This window comes from Notechis scutatus, chromosome 14 (assembly GCF_049901735.1).
Source record: "Notechis scutatus isolate UNSWTSFEM ecotype Mainland chromosome 14, rNotScu1.2, whole genome shotgun sequence".
In the NCBI taxonomy this organism is placed as follows: Eukaryota; Metazoa; Chordata; class Lepidosauria; order Squamata; family Elapidae; genus Notechis; species Notechis scutatus.
In genome coordinates, this window is record NC_142022.1 from 7,497,182 (window position 1) to 7,518,461 (window position 21,280).

Here is a 21,280-nt window from a genome sequence, read left to right on the forward strand (position 1 = left end):
TGCACGAACACCTGCGCTGGAGGCTGTGGAGGCAAGGCCAAATTCTTTTTTTTTTTTCTTCTTCTTCTTTTTTTTTTTTAAATGAAAACCAGAAAAACCCACCCCTTGGCTCTCCTTTCCCTGCTTCCCACTGGCTGGTCCCGCTTGTAAAAAGGGGAAGCAAGGAGGGGCAAGATTAAGTCATTGGATGAGTAAGATATAAAGTTTTCTTTGGGAGCGAGGACAACAGAGAAAGCAAAGCAAGGACAAAATCCTGATTTTTGGCTGCCGGTGGCCAAGCCGGAGAGGTGATGCTGAATCCAGCTTAAGAGGTGGGGGAAAAAAGCTACTTTTAACCCTCTGTTTTTACGGTGGGAAGTCCCTAATGCTGGGCAGCTTCTTTTGGGATTCCTGAATTTTCGATTCCTTCCATCGTGCTTGGATCTGGAATTATCCTTCCTGAGATTTGAGCCAGATCCTGCTGAGCAGGCCAGGTGAGCCACCATCTCTCTCTCTCTCTCTCTCTCTCTCTCTCTCTCTCTCTCTCTGTCTTGTTAATTTGATTGCTTTTCCTGGCAAATTGGGCAACCTGCAACAGTTATCCAAGTGGTGAACCCTGAATTTCCATTCCTAGGTAAGGAGATGGATTAGCGAATTGTGCCTGGATTTTATTAATTTTTGCAGACGTTTCATGATCCAACTAGGTAACATTATTAGTGCTAGGAGGGAGGAGGGGTTGTGGAGAGGAGGAGGAGGGGGAGGAGAACGATGACTGTGGAGCCCTTGGTGCTCTCTGAGCTTGGGGTATTACTTGCAGACGTTTCATGACCCAACTAGGTAACATCATCAGTGCTAGGAGGGAGGGGAGTTGTGGAGAGGAGGAAGAGGAGGAAGAGGAGGAGAGGGCAAGGAGGAGGAAGAGGAAGAGGAGGAGGAGGACAACTGTGGTATCCTTGGTGCTGTCTGAGCTTGGTACTTTTATTGCAGACATTTCATGACCCAATTAGGTAACATCATCTGTGCTTGGAGGGAGGGGGAGCTGTGGAGAGGAGGAGGAGGAGGAGGAGGAGGAGGGGGAGGAGGAGGAGGAGGAGGAGGATGACGACTGTGGGGTCTTCAGTGCTCTCTGCGCTTGGTGGTTTCCTTGTAGATGTTTCATGACCCAACTAGGTAACATCATCAGTGCTAGGAGGGAGGGGGAGTTGTGGAGAGGAGGAGGAGGAAGAATTGCCCTTGGTGCTGTCTGAGCTTGACTGTTAAGCAAATCACTGCCGTTCTTAAGTGAGTTATGCTGGTCTGAAGCTGGCTGGAAAGGCTGAAAATGAGATTCACATGACTCCAAGATGCTGCAATTGTTGTACATACCTCCGGTTGTCAAGCGTCCGATTTTTGATCATGTGACCATGCAGATGCTACAAGGGTCCTAACCACAAAGGCTGGTTGCAGGTCCACTTTGATCAATGCTATTGTGACGTCACCAAACGAGTCATCGTAAGGCCCATCTGTATACCAATTATGTCTTTTTTCTCACAAGTGTCCCTCTCTCGTGTTCTCCGCAGGAACCATGCAAGCTTGGACGCTCTTACCCATCATGGCTTGTGGCCTCCTGATGCTGTGCCCCCAGGGGTCCCCGACCAGCATGGGCCACCCACTCCCCAAACCCCTCCAAGGCCCACACACCCCTCATCCGTTGGTCAACCACACCCCGCTATCCGGACCAGAGAAAGGTTCTCCCGCTGAGTACGATAATTACGAAGACTACTATGAAGATTATTACGACAACTTTCAGAGCACCGGCCCCCCCCGTTCCGTCTCCCCGGGGCCACTGACCCCCTTTTGCGCCTACGACCGCTGCAAACATCTCCAAGTGCCTTGCGTGGAATTGAGTCGGCTGAGCAAATGTTTGTGTCCCGGAGTCACCGGTCCAGACATAACCCCGGACGCTCCCCGTTTACGAGCGGTCCACGTCAGCGAGACCCGAGCCAGCTTGCACTGGTGTGCCCCCTCGTCCACAGTCCACATGTACCACCTCAAGTACCGTCTCCCCGGCGAGAACTTCATCTCGGGGCCATTGCTAAACAGCACCGTCCGCGTCACGGTGCTGTCTGACCTCGTGCCTGGCACCGAATATCTCCTCTGCGTCGTGGCGGCCAACCGAGCCGGGTCCAGCCCGACGGACGACGGCGTTCGAGAACATGGACCGTGTCGCCGTGTCCGAACTCCCGCTCACCAGATGACCTATGTCTATATAGCGGTGGGTTTGGCCTCCGTGATAATCCTGGGGGTTGTTTCTGTCCTGCTGTGGCGTTTCTACCTACAGAAATCCAAACCCATCCAGCACGGATCCTTGGATAATATCCTGGATGGTGAGCTGAGTTCGGGACACGCCGGAGCCACCAACAGCTCGTTCCGGACGGAAGAACAACTGTGAGGGTGGCTCCTTGGTGTCAGTTTCTACCAGTAACCCGTTTTGGACAATCACCGAGTATCTTTTTATGGCGGGAACACGGAGGCACAATCACCTCAGGCTGCTCAAACGATAGAAGACCGAGGGCCCCAGGGTCATGGGATTCCCCACTTGTGACTTCTTTGCCAGTCGGCAAAATCAATGGGGGAAGCTGGAATCGCTTAATGACCGTGTGATTCACTTAGCAACCTTGGCATAAAAAAAAAACCTGTAAAATTGGGCTGTCTTATTGCTGCCCTGCTTAGCAATGAAAATTCTGGTTCGAATTGTCGTCATAAGTCAAGGATTACTTGTGTTCTCTCTTCCTTCCTCCCTTCCTTCCTCCCTCCTCCCTCCCTTCCTTCCTTCCTTCCTCTCTCCCTCCTTCTCCCCTCTCTCGCCTTCCTTCCTTCCTCCCTCCCCTCCCTCCCTTCCTTCCCTCCCTCCCTCCCTCCCTCCTCCTCTCCTTCCTTCCCTTCCTTCTCTCCCTCCCTCCTTCCTTCCTTCCTTCCTTCCTTCCTTCCTTCCTTCCTTCCTTCCTTCCTTCCTTCCTTCCTTCCTTCCCCTGATGGCTGCTAGTTCTTGGAATGCAGAGAAATTTTCCAAACCAGAAGTTGTGAATTATGTTTATTTATGTATTTATTAGTTCTCTCTGCTCTCTCTCTCTCTCTCTCTCTCTCTCTCTCTCTCTCTCTCTCTCTCTCTCTCTCTCTCTCTCTCTGCTATCTCTCTCTCTCTCTCTCTCTCTCTCTCTCTCTTTCTCTCTCTCTCTCTCTCTTTTAATAATGCCAAGATACAGCTATCCCCACCCTGGCATCCCTTCGCCACGGTGTGAGTTGATGACAGCTCCAGAATGGAAGGTCACACTTGAGACAATGGCATGGGGGAAAGGTCGAGGGTGGCGGAGCCTAATGTTTGGGGTACAGGGTACTATGTCCTGGGTCTGTTGCAACAATTGAAGATACTTGGAAGAAAAATGGTATTTGACAGCCGCTTTTGTGGCTGGTTAGCATCTTCAGATCTAGAACAGCTCGTCCTTGGGGGTTGGACTAGATGACCTCAAGATCCTTTCCGACTGTTAGATTCAATGATTCAGTGATCCTATGAAGAACCCCTTCCCCTGTCTGGAGTCACCAGAGTTCCAGGTTGTTTTCTTCTCGCAAAGTTTAGCTCTGATGCAGAAATCTCTCAAAATCCCAGATTAATTTTTTTTTGCATCCAACTTTTGGGATCATTGTTTATGAGCACAACTCTCTACCCCAAGACTTAAAACCGTTTCAAGAATTGTGATCTCATTTGGGGGAATTGCTCCTGCCAACTGCAACTCCCAGCATCCTTCCGTGCCAGCCATACTAGCTGGGAAATTATAATTTAATTTAATTTATTTCAAGTTAGGCACGCTTCCCACTCCAAAATTCCTTCTAGAATTGAATATCCAGAAGGTTGCACCTTTTCCATCTCTAACCAACTTCTCTTCCTTATACCAAGGAAAGTTTTTTTTTTTAATTTTCTACCAATTTTTGGCATTTAGAAACTGCCAAATTCTATCCTTGTGGTCTCCAAGTAGGAGAAAAACTCTTCGAATTACCGCTGGACAGTCTGGATTTTGGGTGCACGCTTCAGCGGTGTTAATCTCGGTACGAAGTCAGCTGCTCCTTTTCTGCTTATTTAACAAAACCTCTTATTTATTTTGCACAATGAGGACTAGATTCTTATTTTACTATTAGGAGATAAGCCATAGCTCCCTAAGCAGTTTGGAAAATTCTTCTCTAGTATTGACAGTCCTGAAGAGACTGTTTCACTTGTCCTTGACTGGCTTAATAATTTAGTTGTAAGAATTTTTCTTTGTCTCTCTCTCTGTGTGTGTCTATTTGTGTGCAGATGTGGTTGGGCTCACACAATGCTATTTTCTCAGTTTGGTACCTAACAAGCAACACTCTGTGCCTAACTTACGGATTTAAGAATCATTCTGTCAATGGATGTTCAATTTTTATCGCTGGGAAGAATAAAATTGGGTTTAAATCTGATCTCTCAGTCTCTTGCTGTTTTTCCGTTCCCTCAGAAAAAAAGTTGAGGAAAAAAGGTAGATTTTTCCCCCCCTCCTATTCACGTTCCAAGACCGCATTTTTTATTTGTGGCTGAGATTGGCCAGCTGTTTGCCTCCTCCAGAAAAAATTCAATCTTTTCCAGATGGCAGAAGGAACGACAACAGCTGGAGATGCCCACCGTTCTGTCGGGTTGGGACAATTTGTACCCACATTCCTTGGGGTCTGACTGTCTTAAATGCCTCCCTAACCTCTAAACCAGATGTGGAACAGATTTTTTCCCCCAGCTTCATTTCCCACCCCTTCCCACTCTTTCCCTGATTTTTCCATGTGTTTTATTTGTCAACTTTAAAAACAAATCCTGCAGATGTCCAACAAAATAACTTCGGGGTCCGGACAAAATAACTTCGGAAAGATAAGCCTCGCAAAGGGAATTGGATGACAGTTCTTAAATCTATATTTACCAGAAAAGGTGAAACAAAACATTCTCCCGCACAATAATTACTTTTAAAGCTGGAAGGTGGCCTTAAGTTCACTGAGAATACATCAAGAGGCAGAATATGTTTTCCATGCTTTAGGGATGGGAATGTTTTCTAACATCCTTTTCCAGTCTATGTTGTGCTGAATTTTTAAACCGAAAGATATAGGCTCGCATGGAGAGATAGAAATAGAGAGATGAGATAGATAGACAGAGAGACAGAGAGATAGAGACAGATAGATGATAGACAGACAGATAGACAGACTAATGCATGGATTAAGATAGAGAAAATGGGAGAAAAAGACAAATGAACATACAGTACAGACAGGTTATAGATGGATAGAAAGGTAGGTAGGTAGGTAGGTAGGTAGGTAGATAGATAGATAGATAGATAGATAGATAGATAGATAGATTATAGATAGACACACATAAAGATATAATTGCAGATAGATAAATGGATAATAAGTAGGTAGACAAACAGAGATATATGGAGAGAGAGAGAGAGAGAGAGAGAGAGAGAATGAGAGAGAGAGGGAGAGAGAGAGAGAGAAACTATGCATGGATTAAGATAGAGAAAATGAAAGAAACAGGCAAATGAACATACAGACAGGTTATAGATGGATAGATGAATAATCTGACAGACATAGCTTTAGATGTGGATAGATTAATAGATAGATGATAGATAGGTAGACAGATAGACATAGAGATAGATGATAGATAGATAGATAAAGATTCTGATGAGAGAGAGATTTATGGATAAATAAGAGGGATTTCTGCCAATGTTTTCCACTCCAATTCAGCTCCCTGGTGAAATTTGTGATGTGTGTGGCCATTTTCACAGGCAGGAGAGAAAAGAAAAGAAAAAAAAAGTGTGGAAAAATGACCCTAAATAACCTTTTTCAGTGCCGTTGTATCTTCAGACCCTCACGAACTGAATGGCGGTTAAGACAAGGACCCCCCCCCGTCAAAGACCCTAAAATCAAAGGATCGCCCCCCCCAAACTGCTTTGAGACACTTGTTTGAAAATAAAACCAAGTTGTTGGGTAGAAAAACATCCCTAGCAACACAACCGAAAACGGGAGACACGAAGGAGGATGCCCCGTGTGTGTGTGTGTGTGTGTGTGTGTGTGTGTGGTTTTCTTGTGCTGTTTTGGGCTGCCTACGCGTCAACCGGAAAAGGATTACGGTATTTAATTCTGGCTGCTCATCCAGGCTGACCCCTGGTCAGTTTGCTGCCCAAACATAATAAAAACCCTCCCTTGAAAATGAAGACCAGACGAGCTACACAAAGGATGATTGATATGCATTCCTCACCTGGCCTTCCTCCCATCCCCAGTTCTGACAACCCAACCGCACATTCTACATCCAGAGTTTAATTTTATCCGTGTTGATTCATTCTCTCATTCATCTGGTCCTTGCCTTCCATCTGAGGTAAGCTGAGCTGGAAGGAAGGACCCAGCCTGGTGCATTGCTGGCATTTTTGCGGTTAGCCTTTTGGTAAACAGTCAGGAGACACATGGGATGGGGGTCACAAAGATTCAATCTTGCCCTTGTTCGCTCAGTTTCGTTGCTGTTCACAGCTTGTGACTAGGCTGAGTGAGCGGCCCTGTTAATCCTCTTTCTTTAACATGTGTGGCAATTATTGTCATAGAATAATAGAGTTGGAAGTACAGATATTTGGACTGTGGTAGTAAGAGGTAATAGAAACTGAAGAGAAAAGAGGGAGGAAAGAAGAAAAGGAAAGGAAGGAAAGGGATGGCAAAAGAGAAGAGAAGAAGGAAGGAAAGGAAAGGAAAGGAAAGGAAAGGAAAGGAAAAGGAAAGGAAAAGGAAAGGAAAGAAAAGGAAAGGAAAGGAAAGAGGAAAGGAAAGGAAAAGGAAAGGAAAGGAAAGGAAAGGAAAAGGAAAGGAAAGGAAGGAAAGGAAAGGAAAGGAAAGAGGAAAGGAAAGGGAAGGAAGAGGAAAGGAAAGGAAAGGAAAGAGGAAAGGAAAGGAAAGAGGAAAGGAAAGGAAAAGAAAGGAAATGAAAGGAAAGGAAAGGGGAAGGATAGAAAAGAAAAAAGGGAAGGAAGGAGAGGGAAGGGGAGGAGAGGAAAGGAAAGGAGAAGGATAGAAAAGAAAGAAGGGAAAGAAGGGGAGGGGGAGGAAAGGAAAGGAAAGGAAAGACGGAAAGGAAAGGAAAAAGGGACGAGAAGGGAGAGAATAAGGGGAGAGGAGGAGAAAGAGAAGAAAAGAAAGAGAAGAACCAAAAATAACTGAAGCGTCAGATGCGCGCCAGCCCAACACAGGTTTCATTTAAACATTCATTTATCTTTTCAGGGACTCCTATTTTAAAATAACAATGGGTTTTAAAGGCTTTAGGTAGCCTTGGGGATCAAAATGGCTCTCGAAGCTCTCCCCCCACAAGGTCCCCTCCTGGATCTACTGGAATGGGAGGTTGTTGAGATGATAAGGGAAATACACCCAACCCTGGAAAAGTTCGGAATAAAATGTGCGTGGAAAAAATGGCACCCCAGGGGGGTGTAGTTCCCTGCAAAATCAGAAGGAAAATTCTTCTTCTTTATTTACATTTCATATTTCTAAACTGCCCATTTCCTTCCAAGTTTTTCTGTTAGCTTAATGATGATGATGATGATGATTATTATTATTATTAGTTATGACTTCCTAGGAAAAACAAGCCTGTTGAGATGAAATTGCGTGAACAGAAAGATTTGTGTGTTCGGAGCTTGTTCCCTCCAAATATTCCTGTCTGTTGATGTTTTTTGTCGATGTTTTTCCTTCTCTCCTTTTGATTTCGCTCCCTGACCAAGGAATTTATGACTCTCTTTTTTTTTTTTACAAACGGCTTTCCATTGTGTAATTTCCTTCTCCCCTGCTTAACTCCAACATGATGACAAGCTGCAATTATGGAGTAATGTTTAGGGATTCGGGAGGGGTGAGAAATCTTTAGACGTAAACAGTCTAGCCTTGAAAAGTCCAGGATGAACATGTGAGGATCTTGTGATCCTGTCTGTGCAACCTTGCTCATTCGATTGCGTAACAGAGTCAGAAGGGACCCTAGAGATCTTCTAGTCCAACCCCCTGCTCAAACAGGAGACCTTACCAATCCAGACAAATCCGTTGTCCAGTCTCTTCTTAAAAACCTCCAGTATTGGAACACCCACAACTTTTAGAAGCGATTTGTTCCACCGATTAATAGTTCTCACTGTCAGGAAATTCCTTCTAAGGTCCATGTTGCTTCTCTCCTTGATTAGTTTCTATCCGTTGCTTCTTGCCTTGCCTTCTGGGGCTTTGGAGAATAGACTGACCCCCTTCTTCTTTGGGGCAGCCCCTCAAATACAGGAATACTGCTATCGTGTCACCCCCTTGTCCTTCTTTTCATTAAACGAGACATGCCCAATTCCTGCAACCGTCCTTCGTATATTTAGATACAGATAGATACCGATACAGATTAACAGAGTTGGAAGGGACCTTGTAGGTCATCTAGTCCAACCCCCCACCCAAGCAGGAGACCCTACACCATTTCTGACAAATGGCAGTACAATCTCCCCTTGAAAGCCTCCAGTGATGAAGCTCCCACAAACTTCGGAGGGAAACTTCAGTTCCATTGGTGGATTGTTCTCACCGTCAGAAAATTTATCCTTATTTCCAGGTTGAATCTCTCCTTGGTCAGTTTCCATCCATTCTTCCTTGTCTGGCCTACAGGTGCTTTAGAAAATAGCTTGACCCCCTCCTCCTCTCTGTGACAGCCCCTCAAATATTGGAAGGCTGCTCTCCTGTCTCCCCTGGTCCTTCTCTTCACTAGACTAGCCAAGCCCAGTTCCTGCACCTCTTCATCCTATGTCTTAGTTTCCAGTCCCCTAATCATCTTAGTTGCTCTTCTCTGCACTCTTTCCAGAGTCTTTTTTATAATGTGGTGACCAAAACTGGATGCAGTACTCTAGGCGTGCCCTTACTAAGGCTTCACTGGCAATTCTGATTTTATTTTTTATTTTTTTAACTATACTTTATTAAACTTTTATTACATTAAAAACATAAAAAAGAAAAAAAAATATCACTCAACAACAGCAACAGCATGATGACAATAATTTGTGCATTATTTACAGACGTTAAATTATGTGTAATTACATTCTTATTTATCTATTACTATAGATAATAACTATCTATCTTTATCTCCGTTCTATCTAGTTATACCATTGTTCCCACACCTTATAAAATATCGATGTCTCTTTATCTTTTAAGCTCAACATTTCTCTATGCATGGCTGTTTCCAACATTAAGTAAAGGCAATTTTGGCAGCAGTTAATATGTGTAATAGTAAGTATTTTGTACTCTTTACTTTTTTTTGTTTTTTTTTGTGGAAGATCCCCAATAGGAAGAGTTCTGGTTCTAGATCGAATTGTTCGGCAATTCGGATTTTATCGTTGCCATATTTTTCTCTCCTCAGCCAGCAGTGAAAAACAAACAGGGAAAGATAAGATACAATCCCATCCAGACCAGTTGCTTGCAAGACGCTGACCTTTCAGATGTTGTCAAGATGTCAGATGTGGTTCAAAGGTTTCATGGAGTGTGGAGTCAAAAACAGCCTTTCCAGCTCTAGCAATTATATATTTCTGGGAAAAAAAGGTTGGAAAACACCCAAAAATTGAGCAAAAACAACATTTGTGTGAAAGATTTCTTCAGCCACCCCCCACCCCCAAAAATTACGAGAAATCCTTGACTTAAAGCCCCAATGGAGCCCCAAAGTTTATCTTGTGAAGTGAGACATTGGTTAAGTGAGTTTTGCCCCATTTTACAACAGTTGTTAAGTGAATCACGACAGTGGTTAACTAAGTCACACGGTGGTTAAGGGAAGTTGGCCGGGGAATTCTGGGAGATGAAGTCCACAGGTCTCAAAGTTGGCCTGATTGAGAAGGTCCGTTGTCAAAAACCACATTTCCCTTCGTTTCTTCTTCCAATCTTCTGCACTGGGTGTTGGTGGTCCCTCATGATGGGCAGGGATGTCCCATGGATCTACAGAGGTCCAGGCTTGGGGAAAGGTGCCTTGGGGGGAGGTATCCCCCTTTGGGAAGGACCCCCTAAACCGAGATTGACCAAGATGATGGTTTAGAGAGAAGACCCGTGCAATCCAGGAGCGTTTGTGTGCCTGAAGTCAGAACTTTGGAGCGGTTGCTTAGGAACGTACCAATTCTTCTAAGGTTCAACATCCATGAAGTTCTATCCCCCCACCCCCACTCTCTTCCTGGACCTGCTCTCCCCCCCCCCTCCACAACTTTCTCTTGTGGGGTGAAGTCTTTCAACGGGTCACCCCTTGTCCTTCCGGGGGGGTCCCAGATGAGTGAGGGGGCGGCCATGAACTCCAACTCTTTGCTCGAAGTGAAGATCCTCTTTTGGTGAGATGAGAAGAAGGCGCCCTGGGTGAGGGTGTGTGTGTGTGGGGGGTGTCTTGTGGGTCTTGTCCTCTTCCAGGAGAGACCGCTGAAGGGTGGGGAGGAAGGGTCACCCCCCAAAGCCTCCCGTAGGGCAGTTCGAACGTTTAGAAGGAAGGGATGGAGAGGCAAAGATCCTACAAAGCGTGGGAGATAGGTTGAGGTTTTGGATTTTCTTGCTCCCTGGGTGGGGAGAGGTTTGTGTAGTTGTGTACTGTGTGCGTGTGTGTAGATGAAGTAAAGTAGATGAAGAAGCTGCTTTTAGGGTGGCTAAAATTTGTTTTCTTGCCGTCCTAATTCTGATTTGGAATAGTTGGTGGGGAGGTTTGAATGCTTTCAGATCTTTGTTCTTATCTTGAACTGGGTTTTTTTCTTAACTATCTCCTTCCTTCCTCCCTCCCTCTCCTCTTCTTTCCTCCCTATCTTTCACTCTTTTTCCTTCCTTCTTTCTTTCATCCTCCCTCTCCCTCTTCCCTTTCTTCTTCCCTTCCTCATCTTTCTTTCTCTTCCTTCTTCCCTCCCCCTTCCCCTTTCTCTATTCCCTTCCCTCTTGCTTGCTTCCTTGCTCTTTTTGTTCCTTCCATCTTCCTTCCTTTCCCCTTCCTCTTTCTCTTCTTCTTTTTTTTGTTCCTCACTCCATTCCTTCCTCCCCACCACTTACTGCCTTCCTTCCTTCCTTCCTTCCTTCCATTACCTAGCTTCCTTCCTTTCTTCCTTCCTTCCTTCCTTCCTTCCTTCCTTCCTCCCCCATTACATCTAGCTCTACCTCTTTTCTCCCTCTTCTTCCTTCCTTCCTTCCTTCCTTCCTTCCTTCCTTCCTTCCTTCCTTCCATTACATCTAGCTTCCTTCTTCCTTCTCCTCTTCTTCCTTCCTTTCTTCCTTCCTTCCTTCCTTCTTTCCCTCCATTACATCTAGCTGTACCTCTTTTCTCCCTCTTCTTCCTTCCTTCCTTCCTTCCTTCCTTCCTTCCTTCTTCCCTCCATTACATCTAGCTGTACCTCTTTTCTCCCTCTTCTTCCTTCCTTTCTTCCTTCTTTCCTTCCTTCTTTCCCTCCATTACATCTAGCTGTACCTCTTTTCTCCTTCTTCCTTCCTTCCTTCCTTCCTTCCTTCCTTCCTTCCCTCCTTCCTCTCCTTCCTTTTCCTTTCTTCCTTCCTTCCTTCTTTCCTTCCTTCTTTCCCTCCATTACATCTAGCTGTACCTCTTTTCTCCCTCTTCTTCCTTCCTTTCTTCCTTCTTTCCTTCCTTCTTTCCCTCCATTACATCTAGCTGTACCTCTTTTCTCCCTCCCCTCTTCCTTCCTTCCTTTCCTTCCTCCCATCCATCATCTGGCAAATTGATCTTCCATCTTCTTCTTTCTTTTCTCCTTCTTTGCAGAGGTTCCTGAGGATCGAGAGCTCGGGTAAGTAAGTCCCTCTGCGTAGCGCCCCTCCTGCCTCTTGGCCCTTCCACCCCTTCTCCCCCACTAAAATATCCCAAATTACTTCTCTTCCCTTGGGGTGCCTAATTCCTTCAAGCCTTGATGCCTTTCGGTCCTTTTTAATATTACACAAATTAATATCCCTTCTTTTTAAACCTAACCCGTCAGAACATATTCTCCTGTTTCTTCCATAAAGCTATGGTGGACTTGAAAATAACCTTCCTTTTCCTTTTGGTAGGCATTTTTTTTTGGAATAATAACGATAACAAACACCAGCAAAATAATTGGCTAAGACTTGAATTGTTGACTCTCTCCCCCAGCCTTAGACTGAATATTAGACGGTAGATTGACCTCACCCGTTATAATGCTGTGTTCTGTTTTTCTCAGTTCATGCAGATTAAGCAAATCTTAGAGAAAAAATTCCCGAACAAACTGGACATTGTAAGTGAGTTGTGGCGGAGCCAATGCGGAAGGGGGTGGGGTGGACTCGGTGTAAATCCATCCGTGGTCTTTTAACGGTCCCCCCAAAACACTTCGTTCCTATCCCAAATCTTGACTTGGAATAAATCTGAATTAAACTTTGCTTGCTTTCGGTATTGGACTCCAACCTTTTTAGCAAAGCACTCCAAAGCCCCCTGTGTAAGCTGTCCTAAATGAATTATTACAGTCAAATACAGGTCGTCCTCAGAATCAGGATAGAGCTGAAAGGGGCTTTGGAGGTCTTCTAGTCCAGCCCCCTGCTCCATCAGGAGATCCTATCCCATTTCAGATGAGTGGCTGCCCAATCTTTTCTTTAAATGCAGTGATGCAGCCTCCACAACTTCTGGTGGCAAGCTGTTCCCCTGGTTAATCGTCCTCCCTGTTAGGAACTGAGAGTTCTCCTTAAATCCAAGTTGCTTCTCTCCTGGGTTCGTTTCCATGCATGCTTTCTGGTGCTTTGGAAAATAAGTTGACCCCCTCTTCTTTGTGGGGCAGCCCCTCAATATACTGGAATGCTGCTATTATGCCCCCCACCCACCACCCACCCCCGTCCTTCTTTTCTCTAGACTAGCCAAAACCCAAATCCTGCAGCCGTTCTTCATATGTTTTAGTCCGCAGGCCTTTAATCGTCTTAGTCACTCTTCTCTGTGCTTTTTCCAAAGTCTCAACTTAAAACAGCTAAAGTTAAAAAAACGGCACTGGAAAAAAAAGTGAACGGTGACCGTTTTTCACACTTATGACCGTTGCATCGTCCCACAGTCATCTGGATTAAAATGCAGATGCTTGGCAACTGACTCGTGTTTACGACGGTTGCAGTGCCCCAAGTGTACGTGTGTGTGTGTGTGTGTGTGTGTGTGTGTGTGTGATGCAACCTCCTTTTGTGACTTTGGGGGGGAAGCCTGATTCACTTAACAACCGTGTTACCGATTGAACGACATCCGGTGATTCGCTTAACAGCAGAAGCAAGAAGGGTCTTTGAGCGGGGCAACACCTGCTTCACACCACTGTCTCGCTCAGCAACGGACGTTCCCGTTGCAAGGCAAGGATTACCTGTAGTTGGAAAGGTTGGCCTGGGATTTCCCTTCCCACCTTTGCATCCTCTGAGACCCAAACAGCTCTCCTTGTTTTCACAACAGCCTTGTGAGGGAGGTCAGGGTGAGAGAGAGAGAGAGGGAGCAGCTGCTCTGAGGTGATTACACCTGATATGTCCTGTTTTTCTCCTTCCCATCACTTTGTTTCCTCTCCAGACGGGAGAAGTTGCTGAGGGTGGGACCTTCGAAGTGGTTCTGCCAGAACCCGATATAGTTTTGCATTCCAAGAAGGTGAGAAGGAGAATTTTTTTCTTTTGACTGTGGAAAAAGGGGCCAAAAACCAACACTGAACTGTCTGTAAGGGCCCTTGGCGCTCCCTGGGCTTGGTTTCCTTGCAGACGTTTCGGGACCCAACTAGGTAACGTCATCAGGGTTAGAAGGGAGTGGGGTTTGTGGAGAGGAGGAGGAGGAGGAGAAATAATAATAATAATAATAATAATAATAATAATAATAATAATAATAATAATAATAATAATAATAATAATAATAATATGAATTCCTCGATGATTTCTGAACTTGGTTGTTTTCTTGCAGACATTTTATGATCCAACTAGGTAACATCATCAGTGTTAGAAGGGAGTGGGGTTTGTGGAGAGGGGGAGGAAGAGGAGGAATAATGGATAAAGGAAGAGGAATAATGTGGGTTCCTTGGTGTTTTCTGAGCTTGGTTGTTTCCTTGCAGACGTTTTATTACCCAGCTAGGTAACGTCATCAGTGTTAGAAGGGAGGGGAGTTTGTGGAGTGAAGAGAGGAGGAGGAGGAGGAGGAGGAGGAGGAGGAGGAGGAGGAGGAGGAGGAGGAGGAGGAGGAGGAGGAAGAGGAAGAGGAAGAGGAAGAGGAGGAGAGGAGGAGGAGGAGGAAGAAGAATGTGAATTCCTTGGTGTTTTCTGAGCTGGGTTGTTTCCTTGCAGACGTTTTATTACCCAGTTAGGTAACGTCATCAGTGTTAGAAGGGAGGGAGTTTGTGGAGTGAAGAGAGGAGGAGGAGGAGGAGGAGGAGGAGGGAGGAGGAGGAGGAGGAGGAGGAGGAGGAGGAGGAGGAGGAGGAGGAGGAGGAGGAGGAGGAGGAGGAGGAGGAGGAGGAGGAGGAGGAGAAAGAATGTGAATTCCTTGGTGTTTTCTGAGCTTGGTTGTTTCCTTGCAGACGTTTTATTACCCAGCTAGGTACCGTCATCAGTGTTTAAAAAGGAGGGGAGTTTGTGGAGTAGAGGGAGAAGGAGGGATAACAGAATAACAGACTTGGAAGGGATCTTTGAGGTCTTCTGGTCCAACCCCTTCTCAAGCAGAAGACCCTAGTTCATAATTCATGTAGGTAACACCATGAATTATTGGGGGGTGGGGGGTGGGAAAGGGGGTTTTGATCTCTTTTATATACAAGATCAAGGCACTTCCTAGAGCACTCCCATCAATCCTGACAGGTTGTCCCACTGGTATACAAACCGACTGGAATCTTTACAATCATATTTTTTCAGCAAGAGATATATGATGGTTTGTTTTAAGGAAGCTTGGCTGTTCGCCCAACCCTTCCCATACGGATTATACCAATTATCATTATCATTATTATTATTATGGATTATTATTCCCGTACCGAATCTGGGGCTGGCCGATCTCAGAAAACATCCAGACTTGAAGTGGGAAGCAGGGTTTTGGGATTCTACCGGTTTGGACCGGTTCTAAAGACCCGGTTGTTATGATTCTCTGCGCAGTTTGGAGGAACCGGCGAATCGTGCCCCTGGCTGGCCCCGCCCCTCTCTGCCTGCCCCGCCCCCTCCCTCCCAGTCAGTCCTTATCGAGCACCCGCGACATTGCTGGCTGCATTCTCCCCCCGCCCCGTCACTCCTTAAGGTACTTTCCCCGCCTCCCAACGATCAGCTGTTCCGATGATCAGCTATGCCGGGATGCCCCCTTGCTGACTTACTGCTTTGCCCAGGAGGCAAAAAAAAACACGGGGGAGGGTGCTGCAAAAAAGCCACGCCCACCCAGTCCGTGACCACGCCCACCTAGCCACGCCCACAGGACCGGTTGTTATAAAATTTTGAATCCCATCCCTGGTGGGAAGAGTGATGGAGAGCGGACAATTTGGCGGAGAGAAAAATAAACAAAGAGAGAGTCCACTTTCTTCTCCCCTACCCAGGATGGCGGTGGCTACGTGGACACCGAGGACAAGATAAAAGCCATCTGCGAAGGCATCAAGAGGCACCTCAAGATCAAGTCCCCGAAAACCAGCCCTTTGGCCCGGAAACTCTTGAAGAAGCAAGAACTGGGCCATGCTAGCCAGAGACTGGAAGCGAAACCGGAAGCGAAGCCAAAAGCGAAACTGGAAGCGATTCCAGAATTGAAACCGGAAGCCGAGCCGGAAGTGAAAGAACCATCTCGGACCGATTTGTCGCCTTCTCCAGAGGCGGAGAAGAAGACAGAAGAGCTCATCTTGACCAAGACCCCCAATGTTTTAGAGAGCCCGACCCCCAGGTACGAAGAAGGATGTGGGCCAAGGACTGGGGGGGGGGGGAGGGAAATGGGAGGAGGTTTTCGTGCCCTCTGGTGACCCCGCCTCCAAATTGGGGAAACAACCAAATGTCTTGTTCCTACAGGATGTGAAAGATCTCAGAAGGCAGATCGTGATGGGATCACCCGAAAGGAGGAAGGCGCCTGGATGGTTCCTGATGTCTCTTTGCCTCTAATTTGCCATTCTCCTGGTGGAGGAGGCACTGTGAAAAGAAAAACGGGAAATTCTTTCCATTTTATCACTTCCATAGGTTTTAATTTCATTACTTTCGGGGGAGCAGGGAGGAGGAGGAGGAGGAGGAGGAGGAGGAGGAGGAGGAGGATAAGTCTCGTTTTGGTGACTGGGATCAACGTCGGAAAAGAAAAGAAATAAAAGGGAGGGAGAGAGGAACGAAGGAAGGAAAGAAGGTGGGAGGGAGGGAGAGAAGATGGTGAGAGGGAGGGAGAGAGGAAGGGAGGAAGAGAGGTGAGAGGAAGGGAGGAAGGGAGAGAGGAAGAGGAGAGGGAGGGAGGGAGGCGAGAGGGAGGATGGGAGGAAGGGAGAGGAGGAAGGGAGGTGAGAGAGAAGGGAGGAAGGATGGTGAGAGGAGAGAGAGGGAGAGAAGATGGTGAGAGGGAGGAAGGGAGGGGTGAGAGGAGGGGAGGAGGGAGGGGAGAGGGAGGGAGGAAGGAAGGAAGGTGAGAGGAAGGGAGAGAGGAAGGGAGGGAGGAAGAGAGAGGTGAGAGTAAGGGAGGAAGAAGGTGAGGGAGAGAGAGGAGGGAGAGGAGGGAGGAAGAAAGGCAAGAGGGAGGATGGGAGGAGAGAGAAAGGAAGGTGAGAGGAAGGGAGGAAGGAAGGAAAGGTGAGAGGGAGGGAGGAAGGAAGAAGAGAGGGAGGGAGGGAAGGAAGGAAGGAAAGAGAGAGAAAATTAGACCAGCCAAACTAGTTAGACCAGAGAGGATTCAGGACCAGATGAGCAAAATCTACTTTATTGTGAATCTCAGTTAACACAATTGTGTGAGTCTGAAAGTACAACTCTCCCGCCATCTCCTTTACATCCTGAGAAACTAGGGAGGGTCCCTTCTGAGCCTTTTTCTCCCCCCATTATGCAGCTGAGGGCTCGGCTGTCTCTTACCTGACTCTCTTGTGAGCACCATCTCTTTGCCCCACATACCGTACACATACAGAACTAAACCTGGTTAAAACAGGATTGCCCACAGGGCAGGAAACTATGGAGAAGACAGGTCCACCGGGAAAGGTTTGGGGGCCCAGAGATTTACAGCTTGTGGTCCTCACTTGGGCTAGATGAGAGCATGAAAGCCAGCTTGATGACTTCATTCGTTCGTTCATTCATTCATTCATTCATTCATTCATTCATCAATCAGACTTCTTAACCATCCCTCTTCTGTTAGATGATACTTCTGGTACACGATACTCTTCTCTATTCTATTCCTCTCTTTTTCTTCTTCTCTCCTCTCCTCTCCTTTATTCTCTTCTCTACTCTATTCCTCTCTCCTCTCCTCTATTCTGTCCTTTATTCTACTCCTCGTTTCTTCTTTCTTCTCTCATCTCTTCTCTATTGTATTCCCTACTCTATTCCTCTCTCCTCTCCTCTATTCTATTCTATTCTCTTCTCTTTTCTTCTCTTTCCTCTTCTCTTCTTTCTTTCCTCTCCTCTCCTCTATGCTTCTCTCCTCTCCTCTCCCCTCTTTTCCTCCCTCCTTTTTCATACACAGGTCTCAAACTCCAGCACCTCTGCAGGATCTGGACACACCTGCCTCTTATGGGATCCCTGGCCAGACCTTTCCCGCTGTCCCTGATTTGTGCCCACTCCCAAGTTTGGTTCCACCGTGACAGTGTGGATGCCGTGTTTGCAGAACACTTGCTTCACCCTCCGAATTACCGGCTCAAAGGCGGCCACATCGAGACAGACCACGTGGGTTGTGGCCACCAAGTGGCTGCAGCCGTCCAGCTGCCAGACACGGAGCTCCCGCACGGCGGCCACCCCTTCCGTGGCACGGAGGTGTCTTTCCAGGAGCCACAGATCCAGATCCTCTGGCGTGGCTTGGAGGAGGACCAGGGCGGAGGCCCTCAAGGTGGGCCAGATCAACCACAGGAAGGCCATGGCGACCACGATCGCCAGCCCGGGATCCAAGTAGAAGAGCCAACAATCCACAGAGAGCGGTTGCAGGATGTCAGATGTTCTCCAGGATAGGCACGGAGTTTTGGGGCAGGAAGCGAGACATGTGGCGTGTGCCAGGCATGGAGTCCACCAGAGGTGGATCGTGAGGGAATGCAGGAAAACCGCCATGGGTGCAAAACAAGCCACCATCCATCCAAGATAAAAAGTCCACCATGGTCCTGCGGCTGATGCGGTATTTCCCTCCTTCTCTTTGACCAACCAAGGTTGACTGTTGGTTGACAATCCGCGGCCCAGAAGATCTATTTGAGGAAAAGAATTAAGATTAAAGCCAGCCTGGGAGAATGTCATGCAGAGTGAAGATGATAAAATCCTGGATTTAACTGCAGTGGTGGGATTCAAATAATTCAACAACCAGTTCTCCGCCCTAATGATTTCTTCCAACAACCAGTTCCCCAAACTGCTCAGGAAGTTAACAACCAATTCTTGTGAACCGGTGCAAACCGGCTGAATCCCACCATTGGAATTTAGTCTCCAATCGCACATCCTGGGTTTTAGTCTTAGTCTCCAATTTAGTCTTAGTTTTAGTCTCCAATCGCACATCCTGGGTCTCAAAGTGGTTTTACTTCTTCTCTTGCAACCAAGATATCCGGCAGCCATGATCGCCCCCTCTGGCTGGTTAATGCTACAGGTCGTCCTCGACTTACGACCACAATTGAGTTGAGTGTTTCCTGTTGCTAAGCGAGACCAGTTGTCAAATGAGTTTTGTGTCCTGTTTTACGACCTTCCAACATACAGATAGTCCTCAACGTACAACCACGGTTGAGCCCCAAATTTACGTTGTCAAGTGAGAAATGTGTGAAGCAACATTTTACGACTTTTTCTTGCTGCGGTCCTTAAGCGAATCTGGACTCCCCCACTGATTTCACTTGTCAGGAGGTCACAAAATAGGATTAAGTGACCCTAGGATGCCGCGATCATCGTAAATAGGAGTCGGTTGCCAAGCAGTCTGGATTTTGAGCATACGTGATTGCTGGGACGCTGCTTACAACAACAGTTTGTTCAAAGTTACAATGGCACTGACAAAAGGGACTTATGACTGTTTTGCACACTTAACGACCATTGCCCCACGGGCAGATTTATCGAACAACCGTGTTTCTGCAGTGACTCCCTTAACAACAGTAGCCAGGACAGTCGTAAAACAGGGCAAAACTCACTTAGTTTAGTTTACTTTATTGTTATTGCCCCTCGATCAACGAAATCAAGCACCATCTTCAGTGTGCAATTTATGACTATAAAAATAAACACAAACACACATCCTTCACACTCCACACATTGAATTGAAAACCTCTGATATTGCATTAATATTGCACTATACAGCAGAATTCTAAAGAGTTACTGCCCTGGGATAGAAGCTGTTTTTCAGCCTATTTGTCCTTGTTTTTATTATTATTCTGTACCGGCTGCCAGATGGTAATAGTTCAAAAAAAGGGTTCCCAGGATGAGATGGATCTTTGAGAATGTTTTGAACTTTCTTAAGGCAGCGGGAGCTATGAAGCTCTTCCAAAGAGGGGAGAGGGCAACCCAGGATCCTCTGGGCAATGACATTCACCCTCTGGAGTGCTGTCCTATCCGCCCCTGAGCAATTGGCAAACCATACACAGGTGTGCAGTCAGTTAAAATGCTCTCTCTGGTGCAGCGGTAGAAGGTCACCAGCAGTTTTCCATTCTGTTGTTGTTTCCTGAGAAGCCTCAGGTAGTATAATCTCTGCTGGACCCTTTTGAGCAGGGCTGCAATGTGAGCCCCCCAGGTCAGGTCCTCCTTTATAGTAACACCCAGAAATTTAAAACGGGCCACTTGCTCCACTCGGCCTCCATGGATAAGCAAGGGCTGGATGTCTGATCTGTTCCTTCTATATAGCCCACTATCAGCTCCCTTGGTCTTATTGGTGTTGAGGACCAAGTTATTGTTATTAGCACCACAAATTTTGGGCTCAACTGGGCGTGTAAGTCTAGAATTAAATGCAGGTTTTTTTCCACTGAGAAAAAAAAAAGTTACTCCTTCCACTTGCCATCCCCTTGTCGTCGTCCCCGCCCCCCCACAATTTAAAATTAAACTTTTGGTCTTCGCAGGGCATCTGTTAAGAACATTACAGCTTAGCATTTTTTTTTTTTTGAATGAAGACACCGGGCTGGGCTTTTTCATCTCTGGCACACCCTGTACAAACTTACCTTCCGTTTCCTGCTTCGCCGTTGGTACCAGCCTTCGTTTGCTACAGCAAGGCCCGGCGTCCATCTTAGCGGGCACTCTCCAGGGCCAACCTTCCTGGGCTAGGTGGATAGGGATGGCCAGCGCCCCGATGCCCATCAGCGCCAACGGATGCCGGGTGAGCTGCGGCTCTGTCAACCTCCGAAGAGCCTCGGCCACCAGTGCCATGCACAACGCCCCCAGCAACACGGCGCTGACCAGCCTGCCAGCCACGGGGGCGCGCGACCACCCAAAGGTGTTCTTCCAGCTGGTGTCAGTACCCTCCGAGCCGAGCCGGGCGTCCAGCACATGGACCGCCAAGGCCAGGGCACCTTCCAAGGTGTGGAAGGCGCAGGTGTGCAGAAGCAGCGAGGCCGTCACGCGGCTGGCCGCCATCTCCGCCAGGAAGAGAGTGACCAACAGGTACAGCTGACCCATCAAGAAGTCCGGGCTGCTGCCCACCAGCCACGAAGGCAGGAAGGCAAGCGGCATCAACGGCGTCTTTCTCAAGACAGGTGCCATCTGGAGCTGCCAGTCGATTTCTGTCTGCCTCCAGCAATGCCAGGGTCTCAGCCTTGATGCCCACCCATCGTGTTCCTCCTGGCTCTTGATTTGGCCCTTCCTGCCCCCTTCTTATCAACGCCTGTCGGCCTCTCTCTGCTGTGCTGTGGGTCTCCGCAGCTTCTCCTTCCCAGGGGGATTAAATCGGCAGCTGCTGGGGAGTTTGGCAGGAGCCGCCCCGAGTCATGGCACGCAGCCTTGGCCGGGCTTCCAAGAGGCCATTCTTTTTTTTTGATTTCCCCCTCTTTTCCTTGGACCCGTGCCCGGGCATCCACCAGCTGCAGAAAGATACCCAGGCGAATAAGTATGCATGGGAGTCTTGCTAGGAAAGGAACAGGCAGACCCAACAGGATGGGGGAGTTGCTAGTTGATTACGGAATCCAGTTATCTGGTGTGTATGGTGTGTCTACACATTTCATGCAGCCCACAGTGGTACACAACACTAAGAACAGGAAAACAGAGTTGGAAGGGACCTTTG

At 47.2% G+C, this 21,280-nt stretch overlaps 3 protein-coding genes across 5 annotated transcripts; 2 read left to right on the forward strand and 1 right to left on the reverse strand.

The window, feature by feature from the left end:
* The first annotated feature begins 142 nt into the window (after positions 1-142).
* Positions 143-2,811, forward strand: LRRN4CL (LRRN4 C-terminal like). Of its 2 annotated transcripts, none has more exons than XM_026692240.2 (2): positions 143-473; positions 1,539-2,811. In XM_026692240.2, exon 2 carries the CDS (start codon positions 1,544-1,546, stop codon positions 2,408-2,410), a length of 867 nt encoding a protein of 288 aa, XP_026548025.2. In that variant the 5' UTR covers positions 143-473; positions 1,539-1,543; the 3' UTR covers positions 2,411-2,811. The 2 variants fall into 2 exon arrangements, with proteins under 2 accessions (XP_026548025.2, XP_087799348.1); XM_087943222.1 differs by having other exon boundaries at positions 143-311.
* Positions 2,812-6,470: 3,659 nt separating this feature from the next.
* Positions 6,471-16,120, forward strand: LOC113430009 (uncharacterized). 2 transcript variants are annotated; one of them, XM_087943265.1, is made up of 6 exons: positions 6,471-6,544; positions 11,756-11,780; positions 12,186-12,239; positions 13,526-13,600; positions 15,504-15,838; positions 15,961-16,120. In XM_087943265.1, the coding sequence occupies exons 3-6, from the start codon at positions 12,189-12,191 to the stop codon at positions 15,965-15,967; spliced, it is 468 nt and encodes a 155-aa protein (XP_087799391.1). In that variant the 5' UTR covers positions 6,471-6,544; positions 11,756-11,780; positions 12,186-12,188; the 3' UTR covers positions 15,968-16,120. The 2 variants fall into 2 exon arrangements, with proteins under 2 accessions (XP_087799391.1, XP_087799390.1); XM_087943264.1 differs by lacking the exon at positions 6,471-6,544 and adding an exon at positions 9,952-10,340.
* Positions 16,121-16,815: 695 nt separating this feature from the next.
* On the reverse strand, positions 16,816-20,943 carry LOC113427733 (proton-coupled zinc antiporter SLC30A1-like). The gene is made up of 2 exons (XM_026690263.2): positions 20,226-20,943; positions 16,816-18,296 (listed from the first exon to the last, which is right to left on the reverse strand). The coding sequence occupies exons 1-2, from the start codon at positions 20,761-20,763 to the stop codon at positions 17,581-17,583; spliced, it is 1,254 nt and encodes a 417-aa protein (XP_026546048.2). The 5' UTR covers positions 20,764-20,943; the 3' UTR covers positions 16,816-17,580.
* Between the last annotated feature and the right edge of the window lie 337 nt (positions 20,944-21,280).

What these genes read in the sequence shown, in the direction of transcription:
- LRRN4CL (XM_026692240.2), top strand. Translation starts at nt 1,544, where the DNA reads ATGCAAGCTTGGACGCTCTTACCCATCATGGCTTGTGGCCTCCTGATG.
- LOC113430009 (XM_087943265.1), top strand. Translation starts at nt 12,189, where the DNA reads ATGCAGATTAAGCAAATCTTAGAGAAAAAATTCCCGAACAAACTGGAC. An exon ending in TCCCGAACAAACTGGACATT is followed by an intron (nt 12,240 to 13,525) that starts GTAAGTGAGTTG and finishes TTTCCTCTCCAG; the next exon opens with ACGGGAGAAGTTGCTGAGGG. An exon ending in TAGTTTTGCATTCCAAGAAG is followed by an intron (nt 13,601 to 15,503) that starts GTGAGAAGGAGA and finishes TCCCCTACCCAG; the next exon opens with GATGGCGGTGGCTACGTGGA.
- LOC113427733 (XM_026690263.2), bottom strand. Translation starts at nt 20,763, where the DNA reads ATGGCACCTGTCTTGAGAAAGACGCCGTTGATGCCGCTTGCCTTCCTG. An exon ending in GGCGAAGCAGGAAACGGAAG is followed by an intron (nt 18,297 to 20,225) that starts GTAAGTTTGTAC and finishes TTCCTCAAATAG; the next exon opens with ATCTTCTGGGCCGCGGATTG.